The sequence below is a fragment of the Saccostrea echinata genome, unplaced genomic scaffold, assembly GCF_033153115.1.
Source record: "Saccostrea echinata isolate AGI-Se365-2 ecotype Australia unplaced genomic scaffold, CSIRO_AGI_Sech_v1 ptg000016l, whole genome shotgun sequence".
In the NCBI taxonomy this organism is placed as follows: Eukaryota; Metazoa; Mollusca; class Bivalvia; order Ostreida; family Ostreidae; genus Saccostrea; species Saccostrea echinata.
In genome coordinates, this window is record NW_026889765.1 from 7,294,926 (window position 1) to 7,316,233 (window position 21,308).

General features: G+C 33.4%; 1 protein-coding gene across 1 annotated transcript; it reads left to right on the plus strand.

Moving 5' to 3' along the window:
- The first annotated feature begins 17,785 nt into the window (after nt 1–17,785).
- Nucleotides 17,786–21,048, plus strand: LOC133188876 (uncharacterized). Its single transcript, XM_061324360.1, has 3 exons — nt 17,786–18,063; nt 18,960–19,507; nt 19,787–21,048. The coding sequence occupies exons 1-3, from the start codon at nt 17,839–17,841 to the stop codon at nt 20,145–20,147; spliced, it is 1,134 nt and encodes a 377-aa protein (XP_061180344.1). The 5' UTR covers nt 17,786–17,838; the 3' UTR covers nt 20,148–21,048.
- Nucleotides 21,049–21,308: the final 260 nt, after the last annotated feature.

Below are 21,308 nucleotides of genomic sequence, written 5' to 3' on the forward strand. Positions count from 1 at the left end.
GAATTTTCTTTAATCTTGCCTAAAGTAGACACAAGTACCAGACTGGTGTTTATTAGCATGAAATGAAATTGGAAGTGACCTGTTACAATGTATATCTTGCAATGATATCACCTGCTTTTTACGCTATGAATTGTTTATAACAATCGAAAAATTAAAAACACAGCACAAGTATTTCAAATGCCCAGACACCTAGTTTTTTAGAATCCTTTTTAAATACACTTCTTTATCAATTTTCAATTAGAAAATCTATAATTGGTGCTTTTATTTACGTTTCCTGAAAATATATTTGAGATCTGATATATTTTTTCTCATATAATTTGATTAACTACAATGATGAACTTTTAAGAAATAACATAGGTATATTTATATTACTTTGTAAATTGTGACATTTTTGATAGCATTTTCAATTACCTAATTGCTGGTTCTCAAAACTTTAGAAATTGACTACCTTATGTAATGAATATTTTGTTAAATATTGTTGGTCTTATTTTTTTCTTTTGATTTATAAATTACTTTGTAGGGACGAACAAGAATCGCAAAGCTCTGGAAAAAATTCAATAGACAACTAATTACAACGATGCCCTTATAAGCCTTTTTTTGAGACCTTTTAACGGTAAAAATTTTTACATGCCCCGTTATAAAAGGCGGTTGGTTTTTATTTCTAAAAAAAAACTGCAAGGCCTGATCGAATGTCAGAATGCATTTGTAATTTCCGTTATTATGAGGTACATAAGAAGATTAACAAAGCCATACTGTGACAAAAGCATATAATGCTTTCAGAGGGAAAACAACTCGGCAACTTCTAACAGTTTTTTTCTGCATTGGTTCACTGATTTGTTTTTCATTTACATCTTACCTTTTTGATTCCAGTGTATCAAATTATGACTCACCCGATAAAATGTTTTGAACAATACCTTAGATTAAATTGAACACTTCATCAAACAAATTAATGAAAATTTATCTTTGATAAAAGCTAAGATAATAAAGCCCTGGTCCTTTTATAAGGGACGTTTTTATGCATTATAAATATTGCTGAGAATGTCTCAAAGGGTTGATGCTAGCAAGAGTCATTAATCTGTCAACCATGTTGCGTTTTTGTCCCACTTTGATGTTTGATACGAAAGCAATTGAGGATCAAGTTAACAAAGATCAAACATCATCTCTATCTTTTGTACGAGTTGATGGATAATCATTTATAAAGCAATAATGTGATGATCACAAACCTGCAGTGTTTCATAAATTGGCCTCTTGTTTTTAGTTTGATCAAGAAATTGTTTGTGATACCTCCTTTTTAAAGGTCTTCTTTCTGGGCCTAGAAATTAGAGTAGGTAAAAATTCAGGAATAAAATTTTACTAAACACACGAACAAGTAAATGTAGAAAGAAAATAAATCTTTTCAAAGTCTTCGCAAGAACAGCAAGGTCATGTTAGTCATAATGATACTGAAGCATTCTCAAGTTCCGTATAATTAAGTCAAGACTCCTTGGTTCTAAGCTTGCGTCAAAATAAGGAATACGAATTCAATAACAGCGAGTAAGACGCAGCTAACGCACGTGAGAGTTATGGTCCAAGTTCCTCTTGTTTTGGTGGAATTTTTCCATTTCCAAATAATATCATTTTATTTCATTCAGAATTCCGATTTAAAAGAAGTGTACTTCCTCTACCAAATTTAGAGTGTGTTGCTTAAATATGTATGTTGTCGTGTCACCCTTTCGAGTAACAGAGCGGTTAGTTTGGGAATTTATCTACTCGATCGATCGATCGCTTGTGAGAGACCCTTAGTACTAATTTCACTTCTAACAGTCACATGGTCCACCTAGGTTTGGGTACATGAAATAAGGAAAATCATGGATGAAATGAAAAACGATGCGACTCCGGATAGAATGAATTGTCACTAGGTACACAAATAGAATAAATCATTACTAATTGCTTGTAGCGTTACAAAGAAGGGTGGCACAGCGGTTTGAGCGTTCGCTCTAGAGTCGCGGTGTAAAGGGTTGATCGTTACGTCGCAGGTTCGAATCCACTGTGTGACAAGGAGACCGACAAGGAGACCGGTCCTTCGGATGAAACAAGGTCCCATGTCGCAGAAGGTGGCACAAAAAAGATCCGTTGTTGCTAAAGACCATAAGTGCGGAATACAGGTCTAAATTTGCAGCTCTCCGCCGGCAAATGGTGGAGTCTCGATATGAATGAAAAATTTTCATAGGGACGTTAAAACAAACAAACAAGCTATGGTGTCCTAACCTGCCTAACATCTTGTGACTGATAGAGTGATCAAGCAATATTTTAAAAAAAATATTTTCACTCTATATAAAACAAAGACTAGATCATATAATTTCCAACTAATATAGAAATAAAGTTGATATACTTAACGCTCGTACTTTTGTTGTACTGGAAACACTTGAATTTACTTCCCTCAACTGGAGATTTCAATATTAATTATAGAGCCAAACAAAAGAAATATGATTTCTTTGAGGCACGAATGTAACAGAAATCAATTTCTTCTTGGTGTTGTATTGAATAACTTGTTTGAATTTACAATGTTTTCATTCGAACACTAGGTTTATATCACGTGATTTTCTAGAAACTATAGCATGGCTATGGCTATGTGATTGATTGAATGTAAGTTGATTTAAGTCCCGTTCGAGAATTTTTCTCTCATATAGAAACGTCACCATATACCGGCGAAGGGCCATTGAGCAGTGAGGATTCTTTATCGTGCCAACGCCTATTGTGACACGGGGCCTCGGTTTTTAAGGTCTCATCCGAAGGACGTGCAACTTTCACTTCAAAGTGTCTAGCGCTTGGCGAAGGAACAGGTGTTACCCTTATTTATCGACTTTGGTGAGTCGCAGCCGTGATTCGAACACACGACCTTCCGATCAGCATGGCTATATGAGAGGTGATTATTGTTAAAATACCAGTTTAGGACAACACGGAGAGAATAGCATCGGCTTTGGATCGTGGCGACATGCTTTGAGCTATTTCTGATGAGATTAATGAACAGAAATTGGACTTGAAGGAGATTTGACCAGTTCAAGAGAGAATTGCAGAGAACAAGTGTGAAAAAACACAACCATTAAATGAAAGTCTTCATAGAACTTGAATTTAATTTATTTAGTTTATTGGCTGAATACATGTATTTGAAAGGCTTATCTTTTGTATAAGTATTTCATTGAGAAAAAATTGATCAGTTTAATGAATACATGTACTTCAAGTAAAAACTAAGTTTAAAAAGGGTTTCATGAAAAATAACTGATTTCAGAACCTGAAAAGATAATTATACTTTTATGGAGATGTCTGCCCCAAGACGAAAACATTGCTTCGTGTTATTATTAATTACTTGTTCGGAATGACAAGGTTTTCATTAGAATACCTGGTTTATATGTTCATGTGGTTCTTTAGAACTGGTCTCGTGCTACACATTTTTATAAAGATCCAAGTTCAATGATGAATTGACTTCTATTTATACTAATAATAAGTATTATTTGATTAAGAAGCATCTATTATAGAATAATTAAGTAATAAATTAATGACAGTTGAATGTTTCTGGTTGACCTCAGATGCTAACAGTGTTTCAGGCCCGTAGGAAGCAATTTCAGTTGGGGGGGGGGGGGGGCACAGCCGTACATTTTCAGTTTAGGGGGCACTATCTACTACCAAAAATTTCCTGACAAACAAAAAAAAAAAGGTCATCAGATGTTTTTATTGAGGGGGCACAGGCATATAGTATCTATGTTTTCGATAGTAATCTATATATCGGCAAAATTATTGGGGAGGCACGGCCCCCCAGTGCCCCCCCCCCCCCGATTCGGTTTCTACGGCCATGTGTTTGTCCCGTATGGTTTTTGTCCCCCGCTTTCGCGAAAGCGAGGGGACATTAAATCTCATTTGTCTGTCTGTCAGTCTGTCCGCCTGTCAGTCTGTCACAAAAACTTTAACCTTGGTCATAACTTTTGAATGAGAAGAGATAGGGCTTTGATATTTCATATGTACATTGCCTGTGACAAGACCTTTCCAAATATACTATGATTTTTGACCCCGTGACCTTGACCTTGAAGTTTTGCCTACTTTTCAAAAATTGTATCTTTGCTTATAACTTTTAATTAAGAAGAGATTGGGCTTTCATATTTGACATGTGCATTACCTGTGACAAGACCTTTCCAAAAAAATACAATGATTTTTTACCCCGTGACCTTGACCTTGAAGTTTGACCTGAAATTTCTATCTTTGCTTATAACGTTTGGTTGAGAATAGATAGGGCTTTCATATTTGACATGTGCATTACCAGTGATAGGCGTTTCTGAGCATGCTATGAGTTTTGACTCTTTGACCTTGACCTTCATGTTTGACATAACTTTCAAAAAGTTTTAATTTTTGTGATTGCTTTTTGAATGTCATATGATAGTGCTTTCATATTTGACAACTGTGTCAAAATGTTTCCGAATATGCTATGATATTTGTCCCCGTGATTTTGACCTTAAAGATTGACATATTCTTCAAACATTTAATCAGTGTAGTTAACTTTTGAAGGAGCAAAGATTGGGCAATCATATTTGACAGTGCATTACCCGTGACAAGCATTTCAAAATGTACAATGATTTTCAATCCCATGACCTTGACCTTGGAGTTTGACCTACTTTTCAAAAATTTTAAAATTGCTAATAACTTTTGATTGTGAGAAGATATGGTATTTACATTTGACATGTGCATTACCTGTTTCAAGACCTTTCCGATTGTATACTCTGGTTTTTGATATTTTTTCCCACGTGCATTACTTGTGACAAGACCTTTCGGATTTTATTGTGATATATGACCTCATGATCTTGATCTTGAAGTTTGATATTGTTTTGAGAAGCTATAATCTTTGCCATAACTGTTATTAATTCAATATTTTTTGTATAATGCACAGATAAGATAGGACACACAAATAAGACAGTTACAATAAGCCATAAATAATGGCATCCCATCCACTAAAACACCGAAAGCGGAGGACCACAATTCTTTGAATTTGCTTTGGGTTTTTTGTTGTTGTTGTTGTTGTTGTTTAACGTCCCTCCTGAGAATTTTTCACTCATATGGAGACGCCAAAACTTGCCGGTGGAGGGCTGCAAATTTATACCTATACTCGGCACTTAGGGCCATTGAGCAGTGAGGGATCTTTTTCGTGCCAACACCTACTGCGACACGGGACATCGGTTTAAACGGTCTCATCCGAAGGACCGGTTTCCACGCCCCGCAATGGATTCGAACCCGCGACGTAAGGATCAGCTCCTTACTCCGCGACTCTAGAGCAGACGCTCTAACCACTGCGCCATGCCCCGTATGGTAAAATGACCTTAAAATGCTAATTTTAAAATTTATTTTAAACTATTTTTACGACTTTTGTTAGGGAATGATTTGTCATATAAGCTTTTTAACCGTGAAGTATTGAACAGTAAATAAAGCACAATTTCATTACCACATTGCCAGAACTTTATGAATTTTGGTGTTCCGTGGCTTTAATTTTAAAGCTTACTGTGGTCAGGAGTGCAACAAAACTGTTTTATAATTATCACTCAACTTCATCTCTCTTTGCTACAAAGTAATCTGCAGAAAGCGCTTGATAATATTCGTAGTTGAAATCATTATGTCTTGGAAACCTTGGAAATCCGAAATGTTTAAATAGAAAAAAATGAGATCTGAAAAAAGGTGCAAAAGACTGAAGCCAAATACGTGGAAGGATCAGAGCTATGCCAAGGTGCAAAAAAAATAAGAAAATAGGAACACTTTAAATTTTAAAATTTTCAATAAGAAAACTTACTTTCTCAAACTTCTTTTTTAGCTTAGCTTTGAAGAATTCATAAAAAGAAATTTTTGGGAAACTTATTGCAGCATATATCTTTCCTATTAAATCTTTTTTAAACCATTAACTTTTTTCAAACCAGGATTGAGACAATTCCTGTTAAATAATAATCAAAAAGCCATTTTTTCACATATACAAGAAAGGAAACTCAATCAAGGTTTAGATCTAATCGTTTACAACCCTGACACAGTTCTACAAGATTAAAAAAAATACAATTTCTTTTTATTTAACCATGTATTTCAGAAAAAAAATATTAGAGTGTACTAATATTTTCTTTTTTCAAATTAAGTTCTACTAACAAAATTTCTGAATCTTTCTTATGCATTTGTCAATTTATTTGTCACTTCGGAAATTTTAACTAGAATGTATATACAGTATGATGTTGTAATTGAAATATATGTTATGGTAAGTTGAATTTTTTTCCAAAAAGTTCCTGGGCTGGGATTCAAAAAACGTCTTAGTATAATCTTAAGTTTAAAAAATCACTTAAGTTTTATATTTCATACTTAAGTCCCCTAAGTATTACTTTTAAAATTTGGTAGAAATACTTAAGTGTAATTCATAAACATATTTAGTGCTTAAGTATTGACTTAAAGTTAAGTGTCCTCAGGAGGTGTCTTAAGTACATAAGAAATACTTAAGTTTTCTTTATCAAAATAAAAATAATGCTTTACAGAAGACATTTTACTCTTTCAGTAAGAAACCATGCTATTACATCCAACTAGAAATTTGTTTTGACTTTGAGATGTTTATCAAATGGTAAGATGCAGTATTGTGCAATGTTGATGACAAAGTTGTATCAGTTGTGATGTAATACACATGGAACTAAATACCTCCATCACAAAAGAGTGCGCTTTTTGTTCGGGAAATTGTATGCGTTGCTAGGGTGACCTAACTTAAGTGCTCTAATTTTCTCAGAATTAAACTTAGCTAAGAATTGCACTTAGAATTTATATGAATATGACTTAAGAATTTTTTCTTAGCTAAGAATTTATTTTATACTTAAGTGTGAAACTTAGCACAAATCTTAAGTATGTTTATGAATCCCAGCCCTGGACATTATTTTTGTATTCATCCATAACAGAGTTCGTGTCCTGTTTACAAAAACATGTTTGATGTGATATTATGAAGAATTGCAACTTCGTCAAGGTCCCTTTAATAAAGACATTACAGCATAGGTTGAGGCATATCATAACATCACTGATCAACTCATCAAATACAGCTGATTTTAATTTCATGTTTGGCACAATTAAATTGACTTCATTATAGGATACTATCTAAATGTCTTTATGAATGTAAAGCTGAAAATGCTTCATAAAATGAAAACACATTTTCTTTATATGGTGATACTCTGTTTTTATTATGATACGTTGACAATATAATTATGCTTATATTTCATAATATTAATTTATTCTGATATTTCTTCCTCGTATAATGGTACTTTGATGTCTTTATATGTATATGCTGAAACTTCTTCATTGTATAAAGATATTTTGACATTTTATGCAGTGTCGTCATTACATGCTGATACTTTGACACGATATGTGAATACGTACATGTATTCATTATATGTTGAAATAAATAAATAAGATTCATTATGATGAGTTTATGATATACTGACACATCTTCATATATTGCTTTATTATGTGATAATAATATGTCATTTTGTGAGGAAGAAATATTTTATGAAATGATTATAACATAATTTCTGGAAAGCAAGACAGAGATTTGTTTACTTTTAAAATTAGTTCCTGTTAGCCTTGCAAGACCATTCAATGACTGTACAGTTGTTCACTTTTGGCGGTGTGAGAAGAGGTTTTCTTTTTAAATAATGAATATCAAATAGACGTAATCCCATAGATGTTGCAAAGATTTGACCCCATCCCTTCTTAACTAACAATCAGTTGGTTTCACCAACGATATGGTAATATTTTCTGTATAATAATACCTGTATTGAACTGTACAAAAAGAGGGATGCTTTTTTTTTTTTTTAAATTCCAAAACCATGCTGTTGGTTTTTTCTTATTTATACAGAGAAAATGACACAAAACTCAGTATAGAATTTATACTTATATATTGAGGCGAGTATTGGCCGTGGCACAAGAAAATACAAACATTGTGGGATACCATTTCAACTGGGCAATCCCACCAAATTCAAACTTCATGTGTGTTTCAAAGTCTAACCGTCCTGGGTTTACCGTGGAGGGTCAGCACACATACAAACTGTTCAAAATCAACATACAAACTGTTCAAAATCAAAGTCATATTTCAAACTTCAAATATCAAGCATATCAACTTCATATATCAAATCTTGTACATAATATATCAAATATCTCAAACTTCACAGATATCAAACATCTCAAACTTCAAATATCAAACTTTTTCATATTTCAAACTTGTACTTTATATTACAGCTCGAAATTATATATCACTGTCACCAAGAGTAAGCTTATTAGCTTAGTTTACACTAGCATTAGCATATCAACAAGGTGATAGTTCAGTACCAGTTTCTCACAAATATTCAGTTATCAGTTGACTTGGTGTGCGCAGACGCCACATCGCTGCAAGCTAGCACAGATTGCAGTCACCCCACACATTGGGGAAACAAAACACGTCAACTCTTCCAAGACCAATACTGCCCAAGACCCCCCTCCCCGCTGGGTCCTACTCACATCTTGATGCATGGATGCATTAATCCTTCAGCAGACTTGGAATACATTTTGAATTTCTCTCTATTAAGAAAGGTGTTTTAACACATTAAGTAATCAAAACTTGCCAATGAAATATATGGAGCAGAGCAAACATGTGTAGACCTCTAAAACATCAGAGGTGGGATCAGGTGCCATGGAGGAGTGAGCATCCTCTGCCGACCGGTCACACCCGCCTTGTGCTTCTTGACATGACCAGGAAATAACGGAATAATCCGTCGATAATTCAGTGTGTAAATAATGGTCTAACAACTACCAGGAAGTATGAAAAACATCAGTCAGCATTTGACTTAGTGATAGATTTTTATTTGCTGACAAGGTCATTGTATCGACCAAAGAACTTACGAAATGATGACTTTAAACGAGACTTGATATGATATCATATATATATATAATGTGATGTACCAAAGGTGACACATTCACTCTCTAGTTAGAAAATTTAAGCAGAGATTTTTGAAATCCTTAATCACATTTCAAAAATTCCAGTTTCAAGATTGTTTGTTTGTTTGTATGTTGTTTAACGTCCCTCTCGAGAATTTTTCACTCATATGGAGACGCCACCATTTGCCGGTGGAGAGCTGCAAATTTTGTCCTATACTCGGCACTTACGGTCATTGAGCAGTGAGGGATCTTTTTCGTGCCAGCACCTACTGCGACACGGGATCTCGGTTTTTACGGTCTCATCCGAAGGACCAGTCTCCATGTCCCACAGTGGGATTCGAACCCGCGACGTAAGGATCAACTCCTTACTTCGCGACTCTAGAGCAGACGCTCTAACCACTGCGCCACGCGGGCGACAGTTTCAAGGTTGAATCTTACTATTTTACTATTGATACCTAAATATTTAGTTTCTGGAGATTCCCAAACCAAATGTGGATTACACAACTATAAGAATGTATCACGCTACTTAGTGATGTTGCCAATGGTTGTAGAAGTCAATTATAATAATATTGATATTTAGAAAACCTACTGGTCTTTATGATATTCCTAGAAAAAAAAAATTACCTGACACATGTAACAAGTTTATTCAAATTTATACTTACCAATAACCAGTTTAGCTGCAATGAAGATATCTGGCACTTTGACGGTGCCAATTTGAACCTGTGATTTTTAGGCTGCAATTTTACAGATGCTTGCAATACTAGTATACTCAACTAATCATATTTATGTGCTGATTCCTTTAACTCTGATAAAGGGTCTTTCAATAAACATTATTAATGCATGTGATACATGTATGTGCATCAGAACTCTATACAGCTATGCATAACAAAGTATAAAATTCTTTTAAGTATAGATGTTTGATTATTAATGACACCAATTGGAGATATATTTTCATATGCAATGAACCTGAATATAACTAGTACTGCTATCAATATGGACTTGTTCAAAAAAGGAAATTATATTTTTCTGGTGTTTTGATTAAAAACAAAACCAAACTCACTAAAAATGTAAACCAAATGCTCATCCTGAAGTCTTAAAATTAGCATTATATACAATCATGTACAAAATTACAAAATATAAGCACCCTGCTAGGAGTTTTCAGAGCCAATCACATTAAAATGTAAGCCTAATACCCGAAGTCAAACAATCAGGATTATTTGTATAAAATTACAAAATATAAGCATCCTTCTAGGACTCTTCTGAGAAATAATTGTTACATTATTAAGAATTTAAGGTACATGTACTTGACAAAGTCTTTCTTTGGGTCACTTCTGATGTCTAAAGACAACTAAATATAGTTTTAACAAGAGGCCCAAGGGCCTTAACGGTCACCTGAGTATCATACAACAATTTAGAGAATCCATAGAGTATAAAATGAACTAAAAGGTGAACGTTTGTTGCCCAAATGCAAGAAAAATAGGGTGATCAGGATCAACAAAATAATTAGTCTAGTATTCATTAACAGTTCATAAATTAGGTTCTAATCTCTTCCCCATTTATCACTCTCACCATAAGTATATTAACAAACTATCAGTGCTTCTGTAATATTTTAATTCCTTGTTGAAATCTCTTACATAGCCTCTCTTGGTCTTTGATGAACATTTCATAAGACAAGTTATTTTTGTCTCATTTTTATTTATCTACTACTTACAAGTCTACCTGATCATTAAAACTAAGAAAGTACTTTTTGTATTATACAATAACAATTCTTGCATAATTCTCCTATTCTATTAACCTTTCAAGTACATTATTTACAGTGATTAATTATCAAAAGTAAATGGCAAAGGGGAATAACTCCTCTCAGTAGAATACAAATTAATAGAGCCCTGGCCAGGACCAGAACACTTGAACAAATGGTCCAGATGTTCAAAAATCTGGTAAAAATACCCTTCCTTATTAAAACTTTTACTCTTTTTGCCTCTGCTTTGCCCAGGTGCAGAGAAGATTTTAAAGAAATAAATGCATTTTACTACAGATTCACTATATTCACTATATTATCAATAGAGCCCCCCCCCCCTCCCCACCGAGAAACACCAGAGCCTCTCACCCTGGGACCAGAAGTTTGCTCATCATAAGTAATCACTTTGTTTGTCTGCTTAACACTAAGAGCAGACAGGATTATTTAATAGAATTAATGCATTTTCACTATATTATCAAGAGCCCCACCCTTACACCAGCACATCTGACCCAGGGGGTCATGAAATTTACTACTCTGGAAGAAGCACTCTTGCTCATCATAACTATACACTTAGCTTCTTTGCTTTTTAACCAGAATATTTTCAAAGAAATTTTGCTTTTTCGCTATATAATCAATAGAACCCCCCCCCCCTTTTCACCAGAACCCTTGACCCTGGGGCAATGAATTTCACAAATTTGGTAGAGTCAGCCTATCATAACTATGTATTTAATTTGTTTAAATAATACCCAGGAGTAGAGAAGAAGATTTTCAAAGAAATTTTGCTTTCTCAATACATAATTAATAGAGCCCCCCCCCCCTTTTCACCAGAACCCTTGATCCTGGGGCCATGAAATTCAAAATTTTCGAAGAGGCATCCTTGCATATCATAACCATGTATTTAATTTGTTTAAATAATTCCCAGGGGCAGAGAAGAAGATTTTTAAAGAAATAATGCACTTTCAGTATATGATCTATATAGCCTCGCGCTAGCACCAGAACCCCTTACCCTGGGGCAATGAATTTCACAATTTTGGTACAGTCACCCTTGCTTATCATAACAATGTATTCAATTTGTTTAAATAATAACAAGGAGTAGAGAAGAAGATTTTCAAAGAAATTTTGCTTTTTCACTATATAATCAATAGAGCCCCCCCCCCCAACCTTTTCACCAGAACCCCTGACCTTGGGGCCATGAATTTCACAATTTTGGTAGAGTCACCCTTGCTTATCATAACTATGTGTTCAATTTGTTTCAATAATACCCAGGAGTAGAGAAGAAGATTTTCAAAGAAATAATGCACTTTCACTATATGATCTATATAGCCCTACCCTAACACCAGAACCCCTGACCCTAGGGCCATGAATTTCACAATTTTGGTAGAGTCACCCTTGCTTATCATAACTATGTGTTCAATATGTTTCAATAATACCCAGGAGTAGAGAAGAAGATTTTCAAAGAATTAATGCACTTTCACTATATGATCTATATAGCCCCGCCCTAGCACCAGAACCCCTGACCCTGGGGCCATGAATTTCACAATTTTGGTAGAGTCACCCTTGCTTATCATAACTATGTATTCAATTTGTTTCAATAATACCCAGGAGTAGAGAAGAAGATTTTCAAAGAAATAATGCACTTTCACTACATGATCTATATAACCCCACCCTAGCACCAGAACCCCTGACCCTGGGGCCATGAATTTCACAATTTTGGTAGAGGGCTCAATGCTTATTACAATCATGCCAACAGTTTGACCCCTTGTTGTCCAGGAGTAAAGAAGAAGATTTTTAAAGATTGCATTAATTTTAGTGGTTTTAGCCCCACCCCTCAGGCCCCAGGGGGGCAGGGACCGTGAAATTCACAAATTTTGTTCCCCTTCACACATAGATGCTATATGCCAAAATTGGCTGAAATTGGTTCAGCAGTTTCAGAGAAGAAGCTGAAAATGTTCAAATGTTAACACACGACGCACAACGCACGACGGACGACGGACGACGCACGACGACGGACGAAAACGGATAGCAATAGGTCACCTGAGTGACTCAGGTGACCTAAAAAGACCATATATTTATTTTGCAACATACAATCTGATGAATGATTTATAAATTTTAATTGCTTTACAGAAGTAATTGTAATTTTAACTTTGGTATTTGGAACACTGATATCTTAAATAACATGGTCACTTCAGATTGGCACCTAATCCTCAAGCATTCTACCCTTGACACCTCAAATATCTGACATCTCAATTGAAAGTTATTTCTTGTCCCATAAGTTCAAGACAATGAGGTTTGACTGTATTTACTTTTTTAATTTAATAATTAATCATTAAGATATACATGTATTCATAAATAAATGATCATAAAACATTCTTGTACAAGATGTTGCAATTTCCAACCTTTCATTTGCACTCTACAGGATCATAACAAAGATATCCTAATTCCAGTAATAGAAAATGCATGTTTATATAAAAATGTTTGGTATTTTCCTTTTCAATCAAACTTAATCAATATGAGATTGATAAATTATGGGATTTAACAATGATACCCCCCCCCCTTTTTTGTGTTATAAGATCATTTCATTTCCAATTCAATAGCTAGCAAATAGAATCCTCAACAAGAGCACCTAAAGATACGAGACTTGAGAAAGGCCCTTCGTAGATGTTTACTGCTCCCAGACCCACACAATTAAGATCCCCCTGTTTGGAAGCCCAACTCCAGTGTAAATCTGTAATAACTTACGATATGCAACTGAACTTCTGACTTACCTATATATCAGAGCCTCCTTTTCACAACATTAGTCTAAAATTTCATGAATACAAAGCACTGAACTCCAGGAAAGCTCTGGAGCATTTAAATAAATATAACAATACTCTTCTCTGGGCAAGAAAGCTGGTTTCATTCTCCCTTCTATTTAAATTCATCACAGACTAGAGATAAGGAGGTTTGCTTATATATATATATATATATATATATATATATATATATATATATATATATATATATATATATATATATATATATATATATATATATATATTTATATTTTTATTTATTTATTTATTTATATATATTTATATATATATATAATCTACTGCTCTAACTTTAATTACAAATTCTTAGGGCTTTCTTTGGTTCTGATGCTTTCATAAATTAATTATTTTGCCAAACAAATCATTGTTCAGTCTGAGCCCTGTTGTAAGTAGTGCCTAATAGTTGGATTTGAAAGATTCACCAAGTTCTACCTTTACAATTACACAGAACATTGTATCTGTTGTATTACATACTACCTGAATTTATACAAAAACTAAATTTAATCCTCTCACAAATAGAAACCTAATATAAATGTATAATAGGTCCAGAACATTCTACTAATATAACCGGACATATGGCAAAGTTAAGGCTGTTGTACAATGTGACCTAACAAAGCATCTATGCACAATCTATTGAATTATTTTGACCTTAGTTTTGAACAATTCCAGGCAACTGCAAGTCTTTTGTCCTTATTTTGAGAGAATTCTATGGTAAAATCATAATATGCTTTGAATGTATGAAAGATTATTTTATTGTGACATAATTTTGTAGGATTTACTGGTAGTTATATTTAAATACATTTTATTTTCAGCTTGACTTTCTGGTACTTTTGTTTGAAACTTAACTTAATAGTTTTTTCCTTAGTAGCCCCCCCCCCCTTTCTTTAAAACAGGAAATAAATTCTACACTCTAAGCTTGAAAGGTAACACTTTAAGCAAGGATTTTTTTAGAAGCGATATCTATACACTGTATAAGCAGACTATTGCTAATATTTTGGTCTCATTCTACAATGAAAAAGATTAATTAAGTATAACCATTCAACTGATTTATTTATTTCAAAGGTGGTGGATGTACCTGATATATTAATTGGATCGTGATGATACATATATTCAATGTCTGGTTTTCCAACTGGTTCACAGATTATTTGCTATTCTTTTCTTTGACTTATATTTGGGCCAATCCTCACTGTGTCCAAGAAAAGGTCCGACCGAGTTTCCATATTGTTGTTCCCCTATTCTGGGTTTGCATTTTCCGATTTCGACGCAGTATGAAACAAAAAGACAATAATTAATGTTGATAACCAATATTTGATCATTTAATAACAATACGAAGGTAAAGTATTTTTTTTTGGCATAACTGCGTGTGTATCGTCTGCTTCGTAAAAATTTTTAATCCAACATCATCCGCCTAATTTAATAAACATCAACAGTAATAAAAATTTTAAAATGGTTGAAACACAATACATAAATGGAAAATTATACGATTTTTTTTAAAATTACAAAGCAAAAATTAGATGTATTTTTTGCAAGCATTTGTTATGCGTCTTTACCTTTGAAAGGTTCATCAGAAAGGAATGTGAAGAAAAATCTGGCCCTTTATATAGACAACACTTGCTGTGTCATCTAAGCCCGACTCTTAAAAGCCAAAGTACAAGGGACCTATATACAAGTATATAGGTCCCTGCAAATATACTTTTCTCGTAAAAAAAAGGCATCTATTTTGTATACACAAATAGATGCTAATATTTGTTAGTTGTTGTTTTTTTTTTTTTTTTTTGGGGGGGGGGGGGGTCAACAATTTTTGTAAGTCACTTTATTACTGTGTCGTCTCTGAAGCTATTTATAGTGTTTTATTTTTCTATATTTAGTTCAAAGTGTCGTGAATATTTTAGAAACAAAATTAAATCAATATGCTGAACATGGGTCAACCATTTACAAGCAAATTGAAATCGAAACGACGTTCATGGAAGATGACGTCACGTATTCATGAGAGCCTACAACCTATTTCAAATAACACTTAGTAGAAATGGTTTCAAGAGTAAGCAGCATCTCTATTTATTCTTTCGCAATGAAAAATATAATCCTACAGCTTTGAATCATGTGACAATTTTAAAGATAAGCAGCAATTTTATTTCTAGAAGGGTTATTATGTAATGTTTTTTTAAAGTAAGTCAATCGTTTAAGATGGCTGCGGTCTTTCTACGACTGGTGATATTTAGTCTCAAATCGATATTATTGTAGACACCTCTAAAATTTTAACTGTACCCTTTAAGAAGACTTGGGGGTCATGTTCATTTTTTAAAATGTATTTAATATTATAGCAAGAACATATGACATTTTTTTTCTTTACTGAATAAGTATAGTTTATTACCAGAAAATCCATACACGCATTTCATATTTAAGATACATGTACGTAGTACATGTTAGGTAATTCATTGGATACTTAGCCTCCTTAATTGATTATTGATAACACTTTTATTAATTGCTAATTATTAACACATGAATCGCATTGAAATGTAGAAATAAAAAAAGAGAATGGTATATCTGTAATCACTTTTTATTCGCAAGAACTTTATTTTCGCGTTATTACTTGAGCCTATTTGATCGAGAGAATTTTGTTAGTAAGGATTATGACAATTAAAACCATAACTTGCAAAATTTTGTCTCCCTAATAAATATCAAATAGCCATCTCACGAATATAAGGTGTCCTGAAAATATAGTGATCTACAGTACGCAATACTTATTTTGAATAAATACAATATAATTTCATCACTTCATTTCCTTTAAAATCCACTGCAATGTCCCAAACATCCGGCACTTAACTTTATCATTGTTAATCATTTAGTTAGAAACTTGGGAAGGATTTTATCTTGTTGATTTATTTTGTATGTAATAAAGCAGCTTCCTTGAGCGCTAATCGAATTAAATAAAGCATGTCTATGTATGCATGACCGCAGGAGACGGAAATAAATGAAAATGTCTTGCGGGGGTATCCCTCTCCTAGCCTGAATGACTTATGTGTATGTCTCAAAACGCACCTTTGGGTATTGAACGTGCTTACATGTATTTCTTCATTCTTATCAACGTATTTGTGGCCTTTCCAACTTTACATGTAGATTAGTAAACACCAATGAACAATTTCTTTCTCGTAAAAAGCGAATATCGTTGATGGGTATTACGTTGACATAGTGTTCACAAGAGAAACCATATATTCACAAGCTTAAATATAAATTATGGACACATCTCTTTGGATGTGGATTCATGGGGATCGGTATTTCAGGACTTATTTTGGTAGTAAAGCCCATTTAGGACCTATCAAAAATATTTTTTGATAAAACGAATTTGTCGAATTTGCTAACACGAATTTTTTTCGTTATAACAATTCTTTGAATTGTTACTATAATAAAAGATTTCTTGAATTCGTTATAACGAATTCCAAAAATTGTTTTAAGGAATTTAATTTGTTTAAACGTATTCGACAATTCGTTATATGGAATTCACAATTTTTCTATAGGCACTAATTGTAGATTTAACGAATTGAATTCATAATTACAAAATTAAGAATTCGTTTAAACGAATTTAATCTGTTAAAATTATAACAAATTGTTGATTTCGTTATTACTAAATTCAACGAATTTGTTTCATTAACTTAATTCGTTATAACGTATTCAAAAAAAATGATATAACCAAATAAATTCGACAATTCGTATGGCTGTATATGATGCACATGTGTATATATAAATCAGATCTTTAAATATTAAGAAATTGTAAATTTTCTATAATGTTCAAATGTCTTCCTTTTTTAATGTGTATAGTTACAATTTTTGTCACTTTAAATGAGATTATTGAGAAACTTTGACTGAAGCTTAACTTATTTATTCTATTTACCGGTATATAAAGATAGATTTAGTTGCTATTAACATAACTTTTTTGTTTCAAAAATCGCTTATGTAATTTGCCCTTAATTTAAAGATTTAAAAGTCTATATCTAATGTGCTTAAGAATTTTGATTAAAATGAAAAAAAAAAAACTGTTCTTTTAAAAACTTTTCTACCCTAAACATTTTAATCTTACTAACCCAATATGAAGATTACAAATACGAGTAAGAATATCTGTAATTTTGTAATTAACACGAGGAAGGATAACACATCTTAATGTCATAAAAAATATAGATGTGAGATTAAAGATTTATCGCTCTTTTGATCAATAAAAAAATTAATATCATTGAAACCCATCTTCTTCCTCCTTTATTACAAAAAAGCTTCATTTAAACAAAATTATTGCTGAAGGTAGCCGAGCGGCTCCTAGGAACAGTCCAAACTTATAAATTCAAATACACATATCTTCTCAAAATGGCGAGTGAAGATGAGGTATACCATGTAGTAGAAGATATTGAGGTCCAAGAAATCGGTCAATCTGCCAGAATGGGCGTTCCGGACATCCAGGAACCCGAGCCCGAAGAGCCGCAGCCAAGAATTTGGCAGTTCTACACAGCAACCCGGGTACTTTCACTAGTCCTCATAGTGGCCAGCTTCATTACTGGATGGATTGCGTATGCACTGATGCCTGCTGATAAAGTAACAAATACAATATAATATGTATTTTATAAATTTTATTTTAAATCCAATATTGATATTATTTACAATATTAAGATATATTTTATGTTTCTTTTTAAGCAAATGTGCTGGGCAAATAGCAGTGCTTTTCAGTGGGTCTTATTATGTTCCGTTTTTATACCCATATTTATCCAACCCCAACCCCCATTTTTTTTTTATTCATTCAATTTCTATTTGAGATTGTAAGTAATCGTCATTGTTCTTTTTTAATGATTCCAATTTTTTGATGAAGGCTTCTAATTTTTCAAGGATGTAATTACAATTTCACATTCATCGCATTTCTTCTATAAAATATTAACTAGGTACAACTTTAAAAAAATTCTTTGAGCAGTTGATCAATAGGCTTAGCTTATAGTTTGAGTTATAATAACCCTAACATGAAAATGTCTCTTCTGTTTGGAGGTTTTTACTTCTTTCTAATGTGTTAATGTTGAGAAAAGGGGCCGGGAGATTTGACCCCAAAAAAATTCAGATATTTATATCACATCACAAAGACAACTCGAGAAATAAATTAGGTTTTTTTTTAATTTTTTATAAGTAAAGCTCTAAATTAATTTTGGAAATGCTGGTAATTTGGAGAGGAGCACAATTCAAAAAAAACAAAAAAGTAATTTCAAGTAATTGCAATTATTTATTATTATAAGCTCAATATACATAAAATTTAAAAATGCGCTAATTTATGCACTGTAAAAGGAATTTTGAAAGAAGACACCAATTTATTTATCTTGGTAACTTGTGCAAACTAATTTCATTATCAACTAAAAAAAATATTGAAAAAAAATTGGAAGAAATTTTAATTCAAATATAAAAATTAAAGAAAAGTGTAATAATGAATTTTTCTGAATTTGACTTTGTAGAAATTTCTAAACGCCGAATGCAAAGCCGGGGATTTGAAGCGCAGATTCATGATCCTACAAGTCACTGGGACAGTCATTGCTCTCGCGCAATTGATCAACATACGCTATCAACTAAAAGTTAACAGATCCGAAAAGTACAAAATTCAAGAACCATTGAATTATGTGGACGGTAGAACGGAGGTCCTGTTTATTCTTCTTTTGGTTTTCATTCCTCAGCTATCTATTATGGCCGATTTCGATACCAAATGCCGTTTAAATACGACATCTACTACCCGATGGTGCGATAAACAGTCTTCTAACATGGATGCCCGGGATTCTGCTGATGTCAAGGTCCGACTGGCATGCGCAATTATTGGCTTCCTAAGCTGTCATTTCCGGTTTATTTTCAGTAGAAATTTGCCGAGGTTGGGCAGAAAAGGAGTGGCCGACGAGTTCCAAGCTTACAAATTAGAGAAAACCAAGCTAGTCCAAATTCTTACTTTTCTCGATAAACATATGCCACGTATCCTAAAATTTGTTGGGATGGATTGGCTCTGCATTTGTCGAAAGTAAATATAGCATTATAAAAACCTTAAGATTTTAATAAAGATTTATATAGTTAACAAATTTTAAAAGTTAACATTTTTTTTCACTTTGTATGACACCATAGAAGATGCAAAGTCATATCGAAGTAAAATCAACTTCTTTCTTTATGGCTGAATTCAACCAAAGATAATCACATTACAGGCTATAGAAGCAGTGTATTCTTTCAATGAAGTGTTTTTTCTTAATCGATCCATTATAAGAAACTTATGAATAATAATTAAATAATTCATTCAATTATACAGGATTAAAATTCCCTTACCATGTTTTCTTGGTTACTGCATATTGGACCATTTTACGCCTGTTTGGAGATGGATGTACTGTGTCTTTGAATGCTGGATCGGGCGGCTTACAATCTGTCCGAAAAAAGAACGAGGCGAAGTCTGGTGTGTGAACAGGATCCGGAGATGCCGTAGAAGACCTGGGTTTTTTTGCATTAACAAAGAAGATCCGTTCTGGCTTGGCGAGTACACAGTGTTTATCTTGGGTTTAGCAACGGTTCTGACTGTACATTACGTGAGCATTTATTTGTGTTTTATACCCGGAGGAGGGTCAAAAGCATTGGACACATTGTTGGGATTATACAAACACATTTTGGTGTTTTAATAAAATACTGGACGTATGAAATAAAAAATTAATTAAACCCAAGTCAGATTTCCAAAAAAGACCAATGACCGACGTATTTTGAAGCAAAAATTGGATTCTCCGGGCGACAGTCGGCAGTTCATCGACCGTAGTCTTGCCCGATATTGGTTCCTTTTTTTTATTCGGTAGACCAATTTTGTGTCCGTCGGGACCAGTTATATTTCTTTCTGCATCGGTGGCCGATTTCAATAATTGAGGCAGTTATTGAATATAGTCCGTCGAGAAACCCTCGATCATCGCCCGACCATCCGCAGAAGTTTGGTAAGTGGATCGTCGGTCGGTCGACATTAAGGTATTGATGAAAATCAAACTGCGGCTCAATGATTGAAGGACGATTGACTGACTTATAAATATTTCAACTTATGAAGTCATCGGTGTTCGTAGGAATTAATGTGACTGCTCCGCGTCGCCCGATACTAGTCAGGGCCATAGGAACTGGAGGGCACGGGGTCCGACATAGAATACTAAAGAAAACATAGCTACTTTATGCTGGTGTCCCCTCAATAATAACGTCTTATGACTTTTTTTGGGGGGTTATCAAGGAATTTTAATACTTGGTAGTGCCCCCAAAAAGAAAATGTATGGCTGTGTCCCCTCAAAGTTAAATTGCTTCTTACGGGCCTGCTAGTGTCGGCCGATCATGTTTTTCAGCCGACGATACAAGAAAAATTTGGTCGCCAGACCATCTGTTTAAATGTGACTTAGGTATTAGCCAGCAAAATGATCTTTATCTTTATAGTTAATTAGTGTATATTAGTTACACGACTTTTACTGAGATTTTTTGTTTTCTAAATTTTTATAAACTTTTTTTTAGATTGTTTATCTTTAGCTTTCTACTTTCCTCGATTCTTAGATACACAAAATACCCATGTTTTAATCCTTTTTTCAAATTGAGAATAAATAACTTTAAAGCAACTTTATTGTTAAATACTTATTGGTCTTTAAGCTAGATGTTTTCAAATGTAGTATATGTATGATATTTTATTTACATATAGGCTGAAAAACATGCCTCTAGAATGATGCAAAGACAAAACACAGCAACTTAAAAAAACAAGGAATAGATAGATAGATAGATAGATAGATAGATAGATAGATAGATAGATAGATATATATATATATATA

What these genes read in the sequence shown, in the direction of transcription:
- LOC133188876 (XM_061324360.1), top strand. Translation starts at nt 17,839, where the DNA reads ATGGCGAGTGAAGATGAGGTATACCATGTAGTAGAAGATATTGAGGTC. An exon ending in CACTGATGCCTGCTGATAAA is followed by an intron (nt 18,064 to 18,959) that starts GTAACAAATACA and finishes TTGACTTTGTAG; the next exon opens with AAATTTCTAAACGCCGAATG. An exon ending in TGGCTCTGCATTTGTCGAAA is followed by an intron (nt 19,508 to 19,786) that starts GTAAATATAGCA and finishes TCAATTATACAG; the next exon opens with GATTAAAATTCCCTTACCAT.